A 15795-nucleotide genomic window follows, 5' to 3' on the forward strand; every position below is an offset into this window, starting at 1 on the left:
GGAAACATTACTTAAAGACAATATATATTCCGTTGTTGTATTTAAGTAATAAAATTTTTTTTCATTTATTCAGTCAGAAAACAAGTCAGCTACTAACCAGTCAGCATCATCAATATAGAAAGGAAAGTAGAACAGAGTAGGAGACAAAAACAGCAACACAAGCTGCAAGAAACATGTGAGAAACTGCCACCACAGCTAGTCTAGTGTACACAAAAGCCTGCCACCCATGTTCTGGAACTATTCAAGCTAGATCTGCAGCACTCTGCCACACCAAACTGGACATGTGTGTGATTCTATCGACCACCACTATCACAAAAGTCTCCACATGTGTAAATGAAGCTACATTTTTCAGAATGTTAATGTCTAGAGACATTAAATCCCAAAGAGCCAGAGAAGGAAAGCAAAAACAAGTTGTCACTGAACTGAGGACATAAACAAGGCTAGTGCTAGGTTATTTGATGCCCTCCTGTATCAACCTGTATGAATGTATACTGTATGTGGAGGAGGCCTGTCTGTGCAGAACTCTGCCATACTGCTGTAGTTGCTACAATGCACATCTCTGGGCTTCGGAGGTGGAACACATCTAACAATGCACTTAGGGCCTGATTCACTACTGAACGCAACTGCGAATGCAATAGCGATTACGCATGCATTTCGACTGCGATAGTATGCTAATTCATTGCTATCACTATGCCGCCACTGCATTACATAAGGATGCCCATTTTACCTTACACATATCTGTAATGTTTAGCAAGACTACAAAACCTTCGGTACAATCGAGTACCATCGCAGCCTAATGCACACTTGCACAAGCCATGACCTTACTCAGAAATTGCTAACTTCCACCATACTATCAGGCCTCAGGTTGCATAGGGCAGCGCAGTGGATAATTTATGCATGCCCCTGCAATGGCGTTCAGGCGCGCTGGCACGCCTGCGTTCAGCCGAACACCCCCCTGATACCACACACAAACAGCACTTCCTGTCAATCACTCTGTGATGTGTCTGTGTAGTCACTGCAATCGCAGTCCCAATCGCAGTAACTGGTTCGCGCACACGCACTAAGATGCTTGTGCAGTACGAAACAATCGTCCGATTGCATGCGTATTAGCAACTGCATTCCTTGCTGAATCAGGCCCTTAGTGAATAGGATGGAGACCCAGAAGCAGAAAACTGGGCTTATCGTGTGTTCTGCCACTCTTGGTGCAAAGGCTCATTATTAGAAACTCAACCTATTACAGAACTGTATAATAAGTAGAACTAGATAAGAATCTGAAATTAAAGGAAGATGTGGAGTTTAAACTGAAATAGCATTGAAGATTTAGGATTTGAGCTTATAGACTAGAGGTTAAGTTTGGAAGAAACCAAGGGATAAATTTACTGAAGTGAGTTTTAAAAGTGATGTTGCCCATAGCAACCAATCAGATTCTACTTAAAATTTAACTAGCACCTTCTAGAAGATAATAGCTAGAATCTGATTGGTTGCTATGGGTAACATCACTTTTAAAAGTCACTTCTAAAAACTCTCACTTTAGTAAATTTACCCCCTAGTGTGAATTTAATATTGGTCAGAATTGATTATTTTATGTTTGTTCTAAATTGATGTTGAACCTGAGAATTAAAGAGGGTGAACCACATATTGATTCCTTTAAAACAGTGACATTAAATGTGACAATTTAATCCTAATGTCACATTATTGTTTGTGTATTTATTGCATTTGCTCCCCAATAATCCTATCTGATCTTCTCTACAATTAACTTCCCTAATTCCTCTCTTTTGACCAAAAATAAAAATTGTTCTCTTTAAAATAAAAAAGAAAGCTGGCAAATAGTATGTAAACGGATTTCTAAATAGAGGTTGGCTAGTGGTAAACAAAAAAAAATGGTACCTGTTCTTTTCTCGTTTTTAGGATAGTTGGGGTAAAAAAACTTGGTGAACCATATGTTTGTTCAAATGTTCCAACTAGGTATGAATTTAAAGTAAATGAATGTAAAAGAGGTATGGCCGACACCAAAAGGTACACTATGCATGCAGCCTTAGGATAAATAGGGTTTCCCAGACCCTTAGAGGACAAATAAATGTGCAAAAGATTCTCTGGTGCTGGGGAGGGTAAAGATTAAGTAGATCCACCATTACTCTCCCCCTTATAGGGAGAGCTAATGTGGGAGGGGACAATTCGCTCTCACAGCTTTAGATTATTATACCCCTTTTACACCAGAGCTAAAACCCGTGTAGCTCCTTGGTGTAAAAGGGGTGACCCGGCAATCCAACCCAGGTAACTTGCAGGGAATGACCTGTGAAACCCTGCAGTGTGAACGGCGTGATCCGGGTCACAATCTGGGTAACAATGACCTGGAGCACGCCGCATGCCGGTCGATTGGCCGGCTTCAGTGGCGCTTGGAGATGATGTCATCTACAAGCGTCCACTTCCATGCCAGAAGAGTTCCAGTGTCAATGGCTCAGACTCTGGAATATCCTGGGATGGCGCCGGCTAAATTCAAGGTCTGATGCATTTTGGAACCCTGTTCCAACCTCCGGGTCAGACCGAAAAATTTAGATATAAAAGCGGTATTAGATAAAAAAAACCTTGAAAACACTCAAATAAGTGATTAGGTTTAATAATATAAGTGGCATTTAGAATATTTATATTTTCTGTCATTGCCAAACGTACTAATGATAATTATATATTACATTTCCACTACTTACAGACAGTAAATTGGTAATAGTAAAAATTTTAATTGCAAAAATACCACAGCATCAATAATATAACATCAGGCATAAACTGAAATAAACCCAAAATAAAACATAACAATAAATGTAAAAAGTAAAACTACTCAGGTAACAGCACCAGGCAGTAGGGAGTGAATCAGCATATTTATTCATTTGACACCTCCCAAAACACACATTACAGTAGCTCTACCTATATGAGGGAGTAAGGATGGGTCTAGCCACAAAATTCATTTAATTCAAATTTTTTATCAATCTTTACCCTCCCCCATGCTGGAGAATACTCTTTTGCACATAAATAAAATGTAACTACACAGGGGCCCATTTATCATTCAATATTTGAGGTAAAATCCCCGAAAACACACGTTTTCAGGGGTTTTCCTCAAATTCTAAGTATCCCCCGGATGTATGAAGGAGCAGGTATCAGAGATCCCTCCATTGCGACTGGCAGCTGTCTCCCCCATAGTTTTCTATGGGGGATGCGATGCTGCCAAATGTATCAATATCGGGAGTGTGAAGCATTCCCGATATTGGCCCCAGCAGCTAATGCCATCTGAAGATAGCGTTAGCCGCTATAGCCTATAGGTACTTACCTCATATCAGCCAGCGGAGGGATCTCCCAGATCCCTCCACTGGCAATGGGCGCCGCTCATGTGCAGTCCGTGGGACTGCGCATGCGCAGCAGCCTTGAATGCACTCCGGCCACATTGCTTTCGGAGCCCGTCACCCTGCATGTGCCGGGTTAATACATCCGCTGCTATGATCGCATTTTGCAATGCGATGATGGGCAGTACTGCATGCCCTGATCGCATTGCAAAATGTGATCATTAATAAATGGGCCCCATAGTTATTTCATACAAAGGATCTGAAAAGCAATCCAAACCAGTGACCAGTAGTTTATGGACATATTTGAAACGAAATCTGTTTTTTATACATTTTACAAAATGCAATTATGTAACCATGATGGATATCACAGTAAAAAGTTGTCGTTCTTTTATAACTCTTCATAACTTTTTCCTAAAATATGAGAACCTTCTGTCTCCCAAACAAAGGAAGAAACCTAATTATGGGGTAAAAAGAAGCTATAACTCACTTGCTTTGCCTTTCCATGCTCGCCAACCTGAGACTTTCCCATCGAGAATTGAGGAGATTCATTTGTTCCTGGATTTCATTCTCTTCATCATCTGAAAGTTTCCCAACTGCTAAAAGTTGGCTTCCAGCTTGCAGAACTTCTCCAACATTTCCCTGATGAGATGTTAATTCCATCATAAAACCCTGAAAATGAAGAAAACTTTTACAGCAGAAGTGGAGAATAGTTAACTTTTTTCAAAGAATAATTATATGGCAGAAAATAAAGCTGATTTCCAACCTAATGTATGTGTTAAAATTATAAAGTACTAAGTAGCAGGAGATAAGAGAATGCTGAATTTGTTGTACATTAACAATTGTTTTTATTTCAGAAAGTATTCTTTTCTTAAGATCACTTAAAAAAAAATGTAATTCTCTGCCACATTATGCTTGTAGGATTTACCAGCTTAATAAATCAAGTTACTATTATTGCAAAACATGGATAGTAACTGTATTTATTTTTTTGTACAAAATGGGATATGTGAATTATACTTTTGCTGGATAATGTACCAATTTACAATGTCTGTGGCAATGTGATGAGATTGGAAGTGTTACCAGTGAGCCCCTTTGCATTATATATTGATACGGTTTTCTGTGAATTAAGTTACTTAACAATATTGTATTGCCTTCCATGTAAAGCTGGGAAATATGGGCCCCAAGAAACAGAAAATTGTTACTTTAACTACGCCTATCAGGTTTCAGACGAAAAGGAATTCTGATGCAGATAAAACCTTACCTGCTGGCCTCGAGTATACAAGCAATTCTAACCCTAGCTCTCCATCTGTGATCCGTGATCTTCAAATAAGTCCTACGATGGACTATAGACCACTTACTGTTTGTGTCATGCATCAAATGCTCCAGACCCTTAGAACGGATCTAATGACAGATATGCAGTCTGCCCTTTTGGATATAAAGTAGAAGCTGCCTTCCATAGAAGAAAGGACTGAACATCTTGAAACAAAAATAAAAAAATTGGGAGTTTCTCAAAATAGTCTTCTACAGTATCTGCACATGAGTTTATGGCAACGGAAGTCTCTGCACTTATTGATAAGCTGGCAGATTTGGAGGACTGCTCACGCAGAAATAATATATAAAGATTAGTGGAATCTCAGAAACAATACTTAATTCAGTTCACTTTGGCGTTGTTTCAAAAGCTTTGGCCATCTGCATCGGATACTGATCTTTTAATAGATAGGATTCTTGGTTTGCCCAAACTTGCTCTGGCTTCATTTTTTTCATATTAGAGAGGTGATTCTTCAAACGGCCAGAACAGATACAACCTCAGCAGTACTAGGAGGGCTGCAATTGTTTCCAGATCTCTCAATAATGACTATAACTAAACGTCGCTCTTTTCAACAGATCACTATGACACTTTGAAAACATGAGCTTTCTGATCATTGGGGATACCCAGTTAAGCTGCTCATTTGACGGAATGATACAACACATGTAGTATAATTGGCAGAAGCAGGTTATAAACTTTTGACAGAATGGAATATTAACGTGGCTACCCTACAACCGACACCTCAAATAATTAAAGAATGGTCGACGGTTGGCTAAGAGGAAAGGTCTCCTGCAGATCGAGTGTCCTATACATAGAATTGGTGGCAAAGAAGATAGGTTAAACAAAACTGTTAAAAACTTTCACTTTTATTTTCTTCTCTTTTTTTCTGCTGTCTAGTACACCCTATTCATCTCTAACTTTTTTGCTACCTTTTTTCGCTATATGGTCATATACAGGCCAAGACAGAAAAGGGGTTGCCGTTAGATGTATAGTATATCAGTCTTTAGGGATTACTATGTGTTTTTTCTCTTTTTCAGTAATCACTTATTTTGATCTGTATGGATAGATTAACATAATATAGGGTTCACAAAGAAATGCATTATGGTCATAATTGTTGTCACATAATGGTCCCATGGGATGGGACATAAAAGACACCTGAACCACCCATGGTCTTTTTTTTCCCACAATATTTTTTTTGTTTATGTAGCAAATAATCCTGCCTGACATACTGGGCCAATTTGTTTTTTTTATGGTATGTTTTTTTTTTAGTTTTCTATTTTTTCTGTTCTTTTTAGTTGAAGATGAATTTGGAATATATTTTTGTCCGGAGATTAAGATATTTATAAAATGTAGATGAAAGGGTGTACCTGCATCTTCTCACAATATAGATTATGGTTAACTACTTTTCTCTGAATGTAAAAGGGTTAAACTCCCCTAATAAAAGACTCCTACCATTAAAGACCGTTCCCATTTATAAAGCAGATGTTGTGGCTTTACAGGAGATGCATTTCTCGCTTTAAATCACCCTGCACTTAAAGATTATAGATATCCAGTATGTTATATGGCCAATGGTCCATTTAAAAGGAATGTAGTGGCTATTTTAATACATTCTAATACATCTTTCACTCTTTTAACTAAGATTGTAGATAAAAATGGATATTATTTTAGTGGGTACTCTAAATGGTATTCAAGTCACATTAGTCTCTATATATACCCCAAATTATCATCAGATCCCTTTTCTAAGGAAAGTATGTACAGTAATTCAAGAAGTCAAGAAAGGTAATCTAATATTATGCAGAGATTTTAATATAGCCCCAGACCCTTGTATAGATAGATCTAGACCATCATGTTTGAACTCCTAGAGATACTGGAACGTCACTGATTTTTAAAAGACTTCTTGCTGAATTTGATCTGTATGATATATGGAGAACTGAAAATCCTGAAGCTTGAATACACACATTTTTCTAGTGTGCATAATACTTACTCCTGTAATGATCTTATTCTAACTGATAAATGATCACTTCAGTTTACATATATTATTAAAATTCTGCCCATGACCTGGTCAGACCATGTCCCATTGTTGTAGGCCATGGGAAAAAAACCCAATAAGACCCTGGCGCTTATCTGAAAATCATCTTCAATGCCCAAGGTAACCCAAGTCTTAACCTCAATATGCTGAGCTAAACATGCTGTCAACGCTCCAGATCATATGTCTATCTTTATGCATTGGTGCGCTCTTAAAGCTGTGGTGAGAGGAATAGCTATACAACAAGGGTCACGCCTTAAAAAAACATTTGATATCCCATCAGAAACAATTAGAACTTAAATTGGCTAATTTAGAACAACAAAATCAAAAACAACCTACTAGAGAACTTAAAAAACAACTACAGGAGATATGCTCTAAATTACAAAAATTTCTTAGATCGTATGCAAGCTTCCCTTCTTAAGACTAGATATAAATTTTATATGGCAGGAAATAAATTGGGTAAAATTGCTCGAAAATTACAGGGCCCTAGAGCTAATAATAGAATACAGTATTTATATAATGATCAAGGCAGTAAGGTATACAACTCACAATGTATTTTCAATCAATTTGCTAAATATTATGCTAATCTTTATAATTTATCAGCGAATAGGCTAACTCCACAACCTAGTAAGGATACTATATCTCCATTTTTTTTTTCTAATTTAAAGCTACCTTCTTTGACTTGGGAGGATTTATTTGTTTTTAATGCTCCATGGAGACTGGAAGAGGTTGCATTAGCTATTAAAACCTTACCTAAGGGTAAGGCCCCAGGGCCAGATGGCTGTATTAATGATTTCTATATTTGTTTTTCCTAAGTACTGACACCTTTATTAACCTCTCATTTTAATAAGGCCAATAAAATTGGGCATTTCCTCCAGGAACTACTGGAAGCTGAAATAATTACTATACCCAAAACAGGCAAAGATCATATGAATTGTAAGAATTACAGGCCCATTTCACTTCTTAACACTGATCTTTAAATATTTGCTTGGTTAATTGCAAATAGGTTAGCACCAATTCTCCCAAGGCTTATACACCCAGATCAGATAGGCTTTGTCTGTATAGGCAAGCCTCCAATAATACGAGAAGAATGTTTAATATTATAGAAATTATATCTATGTCTCAGGAGCAATTTATTTTACTCTCTTTAGATGCTGAAAAGGCCTTTGATAGACTTAATTGGGAATATATGAGATATACAGTACGTTGTTGTCCTTTGGATTTACAATAGCCATAATAGACTCACGGGTATACAGTAATGGCTTTCTTTCTAGTTTATTCTCTATTCATAATGGAACAAGACATGGTTGTCCTTTGTCTCCTTTGATTTTTGTATTAGCCATGGAACCTTTAGCACAAAAAATTAGAATTCAGGATGGTTTCCTGGGATATTCTTCAATACAAGGTTCTCATAAGCTGTCTCTCTTTGCAGACGACGTATTACTTTTTGTGACCAAACCTTTAACTTCTTTACCCATTCTATACAATATACTTGATAGCTTTGGAAAGGCTTCGTATTAGAAGGTCAATATGTCAAAATCAGAGGCTTTACCCATTAATGTATCACCATCTGTTTTAGCATATTCAAAGTGATTATTCCACTATACATGGAAGTCAACATTCATAACCTATTTAGAAATCAAGATTCAGGCACATATTAAAAATGCTTATGAAATTAATATGAAGTCGATGTATTTATATAAGACAACATTTAGCAATACATGGGGATCTTATGAAATATCATGGCTAGGTAGAATAGCTGCTTTCAAAATGCCTTTTCTACCAAAGCTCATGTAGCCGTTTAGAACTATCCCATATATATGTCCTACTGAGTATTTAGTAAAGTTTAGAAGGTTTATGCTTCCATATGTTTGGCAACAAAAAACACCAAGATTTGTGACATACATTATGACATTACCAAGGAGGCTAGGGGGACTTAAACTCCCAGACCTCCACCAATATCAATCTGGATGCCTTTTGGCGCAACTTTGTAATTGGTCATTGCCCCTTGGAACTAAATCCTGGGACTATAGTGAATTAAACTTTTTTTCCTTTAGTTGATTTATTATGGGTCCCAAAGGTGTCACATCAAGCTTTCAAAAATTGTTTACAAACAACTATAGATACATTGATAGTATGGAAAAAAAACTGTAGATACTATTTCAGAATGGAGGGTACCGGCCAGAAACCTATTAAAGTAGTGAGTTTAATGATTCCATATCTTTTCCTTGATAGTTGGATTTTGGTAGTAAATTAATACTTTTGACAACTTGTTTTTAGGTAATAAGCTTCTGTCCTTTGCACAACTGCAATCACAATATGACCTTTTGAATAATGTCTAGTATGCTTACCTTCATATTACCCATTGGCTCAGAGATATGGGTAGATTGAGTAAAGTTTTATCTACACCCGCTAAAAAGCACTTAAACAAATTGGCACAGATTTAGGAATGAATAAAACATCAATACTCCCCTTTGTTATTAGCATTGTCACAATAGCAAAGAAAGTGATCTAGTTACATTGGACTAACAGGTCATCTCCTTCTCTAATGGAAGTTAAACAGAAAATGTTGCAATTGTTATATTATGACAGGCGATCGACTATGCCAGATATAAACAAAGGGGTTGAAAGATTTTATAATAAATGGGAATAATAAATTAATACACTTGACAAATCAATTCAGGATCAAATCATTAGACAATTTGAAAACACTGATTGGTTTCTTCTCAGGCGCATCTCCTCCTTTTAAAAGATACAACAGGTATGCAATCATGATAGTTTCTCCTACTAATTCCACTGATATTTACTGGAATTGCATGGTTATCAAGTTAATGAAGCTTCCACTTTTGCTTAAGCAATTATTATTTGACTTTAACTTTTGCCTAAATCATTTGACACCTTTGGTTTAAGATAAAGGTTATGCTTGATTTATCTTTACTATCTGTAGTTTGATTATATGTCTCTTTTATCCTTTTGTCGCTTATATCATATGATATTATGATTGTATTTGCTTATTCCTTGTACATTTCAAGGATATTATGTTGAAAAATCAATAAAAAAGTATTATAAAAAAACAAAATTGACACCACAACCAACAAAGAACTATATCTGTTTTTGGTATCAGTATATACAAATTAAGCCCACTGATTAATCAACATCTCAGATTAGATGGGAAACTGACCTACAACATACGTTTACCCTTGCACAATGGGAAGCTATATATATCAGCTCTTTTCAAATGTCCAAATGTACGAACCATTTAGAAATGTACTTTAAACTGCTTCAGAGATTATACCTTACTCCAACTAAATTACATAAAATGTTGTTGGAGACAATGTTTAGAAGAAAGTACTCTTATGCACATATTTTAGGACTGCCCAATATTGCATCATTTCTGGACTGATGCTTTTGATTTACTATCTAAAGTATTACAGACTGTTGTAAACCCTGCCATACTGAATTGGTGTCTTGTAAACATCCCTAAAACTGAGCGATATTTAACTGGAAAATATTTATTGCAGCCAGAACAGTTATAGCTCAATTGTGGAAAACCTCTAATGCCCCCTATATTTCAAAAGCGATTGTAAAGATTCAATATAATTATGAAATGGAGACCTATTCACCTCCGCACTTATCTGCTCCTAACTCTTTAATGAGGAAATGGTCATTCTGGCAACAATATGTAAAGGAAGGGGAGGAAGCTAACATTCCTTAGAGTAATCGAGACATAAACTCTCTAGTTTGCAGGGTGTCTGACTCAGTTTAGGCAGGAACTAAAGTGGAGGGGATTGAGATTACTCCTTTTTTACGGGAAAATTGTGTGTTTGATTTTTCCTATGTGAATATACATGATGTGTGACTAGTATTACCAGATATTTGGTACACCGTGATTGTAAGAAATGCCGAATATGTTATTTTATCCTGTGTTAGGATTAGGTTTCCTATTCTTCCCTTTTTTTTATTTGTACATTTTCCTTTACCTCAAAAAAGATGCAAAAGTAAAAATTATTTTGGTCAAACACAATTTCTGTGTTATTGCTGCAAGCGGAACAATTACTGCTTTTTTATGCTTGTTTTTTATGTTTGTTAGGATTTGATTAAAATTAGCCATGTACTGTACTGTCATAGTGCATTACTGTTACCAAAGCAGGCTGTACACTTTTTCCTGACGTGCAATATATTTTATCACAATCTTTTATACAGTAAAGTGTAATTTACTATTGCTTGCCCTACAAGTTCTAGGCAGTTGCCCTATACTCACCCTTTGTCCTCATCTTACTTAGGGGTTTACGTATCAAACTGTTTGATACATAAAATTATGCAGAAATTGCAGTTTCTGCATAATTTTATGTATTGACCCTATATATTAATGGCAGGGCAGAAGATTTCTCAGAAATCTCTGGCAAATTGCTTATTAGCACTGCAGATTGTAGTCTCCAATTTATTATCAATGGGGATTATGATCTGACGCTTGTGTAATCTTCAAGTCTTGGAGTTTACTACATATCATAGATCAAGTACATGCTTAATAAATTTGAAAATGTAACAATTTTGCTATAACCTGGCATCTATTAGAAAGTAATCCCTGCTCTATTATTGGAAACTCATATTTTTGGACATTGGGCCTGATACAGCAGCGATTGCAATTGCGATCACAGCTGTGAGTTTGCACAGTACGCAGCTGCAAATATATGCTAATGCTTGCCAAAGCTCAGCCGGCATAAAGACGCCTACTACTGCTTTCTCACATTCGTCCACCGTGGCTCTTTTGCATAAACATTGGTATCATCGACACACATCGACCACTCACACAGCATTTACACAAGGTCTGACGTGCCACAGACATTGCAAGTCTCTTCGCACTTAGTGGGCTCTGAAGCTGTGTAGGCAATCACAGTGGCTAATTTATGCACGCCCAAGCAACAGCGTTCAAAGGGACAGACACGCCTGTGTTTTTCCCACCACTCCCCCATCACCACCCTCAAATGCTCACAGCCCGTCACTCACTCTGTGGTGGATTCCTCTGTGCAGGCATAAATAGCAGTGCGATCGTAACGCACGTGCAGTGTGGCTTATACGCATGCGCAATGGCTAACAATCACTCGATCTGCGTACGTAGTTGCATTTATGATCTCTGCTGAATCAGGCCCATTGTTTTGAAAACATTTCCACAGCACTTGACTTACCTCATGAGTATGAAACTGCTCTTTTACTTCTTCGACATTGTCAGAAATTGCCCCCTGACTTTGTAAACTATCCTCAGTTGAAAGAAGCCAGGTAAGAACGCCCTCCAGTGCAGACTGATAACTTTCTAGATCTGCTCTCGGCACCATCACTAATTTGCTAAATGTTCTATCATCCAATCCTTCCATTGGCTGTAGAAAAAATAACAGAGGAAAAGGAATTACTGTGGTGTTCCTATTTTGAGAATGAGAGAGCATATTTACTTATTACTTAGAGCTTTGTACTATACCATTATAAAATAAACTTTAGCTTTGCAAAACAAACACAATAAGAAGTGTCATATTTTTTCTGTGCTATATTATTTTTTCCAGATGGTTTTCTGTGTACATGATGGTTGGAATGAACATGAATTGAATACCTGAAAAGACAGCACATAATCTGTTATGTTTGTAAAAAACACGGATCCGTTTAAAGTCATCATTTATTCGATTTTGTTTTTCAAAAGCTCTAATAACTGGTAAATGTGAGATTTAACACTGGAGTTTGCAAGATAAGAGCTTGTCTCTGTATAAAGGGTGTACTGTTAAATCCTGTAGAGATCAATTTATGATTATTATTTATTTGAAGAAGTAGTAATGCAAGTACATTCTTTTCTTCATCCAGTGGTGCTGAACCTTTATTAGATCTGGTCCCAAATGTAATGTAAGTGTGCGATTGATCTATGCCCGTAATAAAGGTGATCCCTAATAGATTGTATTGCATATATAACACATTTTGGAATCCCACTCACAGCTGTACACAGATTCTATTGGCTGTTCTTAGGGATCAGAAATCAAAGCATGCACACAAATGTAGGAAATGGATGGAAAAAGAGTAATACATGCTGTGCCTATTACCACCCATTACGTTTTAGTAACATACAAATACATAGGCAGTATGCTTGCACAGGGGTTCAATATGTCCTCAGCTGCATTCATTATCAGTAAGGGATATTGCACATGGGTGTTATTGTTTGTATCTATGTTGCAGTGAATAATTGTGAACAGAAATAAGCCATACATCTAGTGTCCAGTAGACTTTAGAAGTACTGAATGCAACAGACTATAATCTTGAACCATTGAAGTATGTTTTTTTCTCTTCACTTTTTTTCTGTATAGTAAGTAGGGGTGAGCGGGTCCGGATTTCTGAAATCCGAACCCCCCCGAGCCCCCCCGATCCGAGTCCGATCCGAGTCAGGCTCGACTTTTCCCGCCTGACTCGGATCTGAAATCGAGGCAAAACGTCATCATCCCGCCTTCCGAGTCTCGCGGGTTTTGGATCCTATATAAGGTACCCACGTCGGCGCCATTTTCTCACTCGGCTGTGGACAGTGAAGAGGGAGGGTGGGAGTTAGGGCTGTGTAGTGTAGTGTAGTGTAGTGCTGCTGTTGTCCACTACTTCAAAGTCCATAGGGGCTGGCTGTGTTGTGCTGTGCTGCTGTTGTTAATAGGGGCTGTGTCCACTACTTCAAAGTCCATAGGGGCTGGCTGGACTGTGTTGTGCAGTCAGTTCTCCATAGGGGCTGTGTCCACTCCAAAGTCCTGTGCAGTGTCCCAGTCCTAAAGAGGTGCTGTAGTGTTGTCCAGGGGGTGCTCTGTCCATCAGGGGTGCTCCCCCCAAGTGCTAAAAAAATAATATATTTTCTGTGTTTGTGAATTGTGTGTGCAGTAGCCGCACGTGCATCAACAAAGTAGTGCCAAGCGTGCGCCTGTGTCATAAGTAAAGGGCCAGCTGGCTTGACCGTTAAAGGGTGCTGTAACCCCCGAAAGTACACTCCAGTCCAAACCGAAAAAAAATTATTTTCTGTGTTTGTGAATTGTGTGCGCAGTAGCCGCACGTGCATCAACAAAGTAGTGCCAAGCGTGCGCCTGTGTCATAAGTAAAGGGCCGGCTGGCTTGACCGTTAAGGGTGCTGTAACCCCCGAAAGTACACTCCAGTCCAAACCAAAAAAAAAATTATTTTCTGTGTTTGTGAATTGTGTGCGCAGTAGCCGCACGTGCATCAACAAAGTAGTGCCAAGCGTGCGCCTGTGTCATAAGTAAAGGGCCGGCTGGCTTGACCGTTAAGGGTGCTGTAACCCCCGAAAGTACACTCCAGTCCAAACCAAAAAAAAAATTATTTTCTGTGTTTGTGAATTGTGTGCGCAGTAGCCGCACGTGCATCAACAAAGTAGTGCCAAGCGTGCGCCTGTGTCATAAGTAAAGGGCCGGCTGGCTTGACCGTTAAGGGTGCTGTAACCCCCGAAAGTACACTCCAGTCCAAACCAAAAAAAAAATTATTTTCTGTGCTTGTGAATTGTGTGCGCAGTAGCCGCACGTGCATCAACAAAGTAGTGCCAAGCGTGCGCCTGTGTCATAAGTAAAGGGCCGGCTGGCTTGACCGTTAAGGGTGCTGTAACCCCCAAAGTACACTCCAGTCCAAACCAAAAAAAAAAATATTTTCTGTGTTTGTGAATTGTGTGCGCAGTAGCCGCACGTGCATCAACAAAGTAGTGCCAAGCGTGCGCCTGTGTCATAAGTAAAAGGCCGGCTGGCTTGACCGTTAAGGGTGCTGTAACCCCCGAAAGTGCACTCCAGTCCAAACCAAAAAAAAAATTATTTTCTGTGTTTGTGAATTGTGTGCGCAGTAGCCGCACGTGCATCAACAAAGTAGTGCCAAGCGTGCGCCTGTGTCATAGTAAAGGGCCGGCTGGCTTGACCGTTAAAGGGTGCTGTAACCCCCAAAGTACACTCCAGTCCAAACCAAAAAAAAATTTATTTTCTGTGTTTGTGAATTGTGTGCGCAGTAGCCGCACGCGCATCAACAAAGTAGTGCCAAGCGTGCGCCTGTGTCATAAGTAAAGGGCCAGCTGGCTTGACCGTTAAAGGGTGCTGTAACCCCCAAAGTACACTCCAGTCCAAACCAAAAAAAAATTTATTTTCTGTGTTTGTGAATTGTGTGCGCAGTAGCCGCACGTGCATCAACAAAGTAGTGCCAAGCGTGCGCCTGTGTCATAAGTAAAGGGCCGGCTGGCTTGACCGTTAAAGGGTGCTGTAACCCCCGAAAGTACACTCCAGTCCAAACCAAAAAAAAAATTATTTTCTGTGTTTGTGAATTGTGTGCGCAGTAGCCGCACGTGCATCAACAAAGTAGTGCCAAGCGTGCGCCTGTGTCATAAGTAAAGGGCCGGCTGGCTTGACCGTTAAAGGGTGCTGTAACCCCCAAAGTACACTCCAGTCCAAACCAAAAAAAAATTTATTTTCTGTGTTTGTGAATTGTGTGCGCAGTAGCCGCACGTGCATCAACAAAGTAGTGCCAAGCGTGCGCCTGTGTCATAAGTAAAGGGCCGGCTGGCTTGACCGTTAAAGGGTGCTGTAACCCCCGAAAGTACACTCCAGTCCAAACCAAAAAAAAAATTATTTTCTGTGTTTGTGAATTGTGTGCGCAGTAGCCGCACGTGCATCAACAAAGTAGTGCCAAGCGTGCGCCTGTGTCATAAGTAAAGGGCCGGCTGGCTTGACCGTTAAGGGTGCTGTAACCCCCGAAAGTACACTCCAGTCCAAACCAAAAAAAAAATTATTTTCTGTGTTTGTGAATTGTGTGCGCAGTAGCCGCACGTGCATCAACAAAGTAGTGCCAAGCGTGCGCCTGTGTCATAAGTAAAGGGCCGGCTGGCTTGACCGTTAAAGGGTGCTGTAACCCCCAAAGTACACTCCAGTCCAAACCAAAAAAAAAATTATTTTCTGTGTTTGTGAATTGTGTGCGCAGTAGCCGCACGTGCATCAACAAAGTAGTGCCAAGCATGCGCCTGTGTCATAAGTAAAGGGCCGGCTGGCTTGACCGTTAAAGGGTGCTGTAACCCCCAAAGTACACTCCAGTCCAAACCAAAAAAAAATTTATTTTCTGTGTTTGTGAATTGTGTGCGCAGTAG

General features: G+C 38.9%; 1 protein-coding gene across 1 annotated transcript in view; it reads right to left on the minus strand.

Moving 5' to 3' along the window:
- DMD (dystrophin) overlaps positions 1-15795 on the minus strand; it is a 2214077-nt gene that overhangs the window by 1786462 nt on the left and 411820 nt on the right. Inside the window, exons 9-10 of the mRNA XM_088454197.1 lie at positions 11848-12036; positions 3820-4001 (exon numbers count right to left, since the gene is read on the minus strand). Coding sequence (XP_088310323.1) covers positions 3820-4001; positions 11848-12036 — 371 coding nt within the window. The remainder of the gene's footprint in view (positions 1-3819; positions 4002-11847; positions 12037-15795) is intronic.

This window comes from Taudactylus pleione, unplaced genomic scaffold (assembly GCF_031769625.1).
Source record: "Taudactylus pleione unplaced genomic scaffold, aTauple2 ptg000609l, whole genome shotgun sequence".
In the NCBI taxonomy this organism is placed as follows: Eukaryota; Metazoa; Chordata; class Amphibia; order Anura; family Myobatrachidae; genus Taudactylus; species Taudactylus pleione.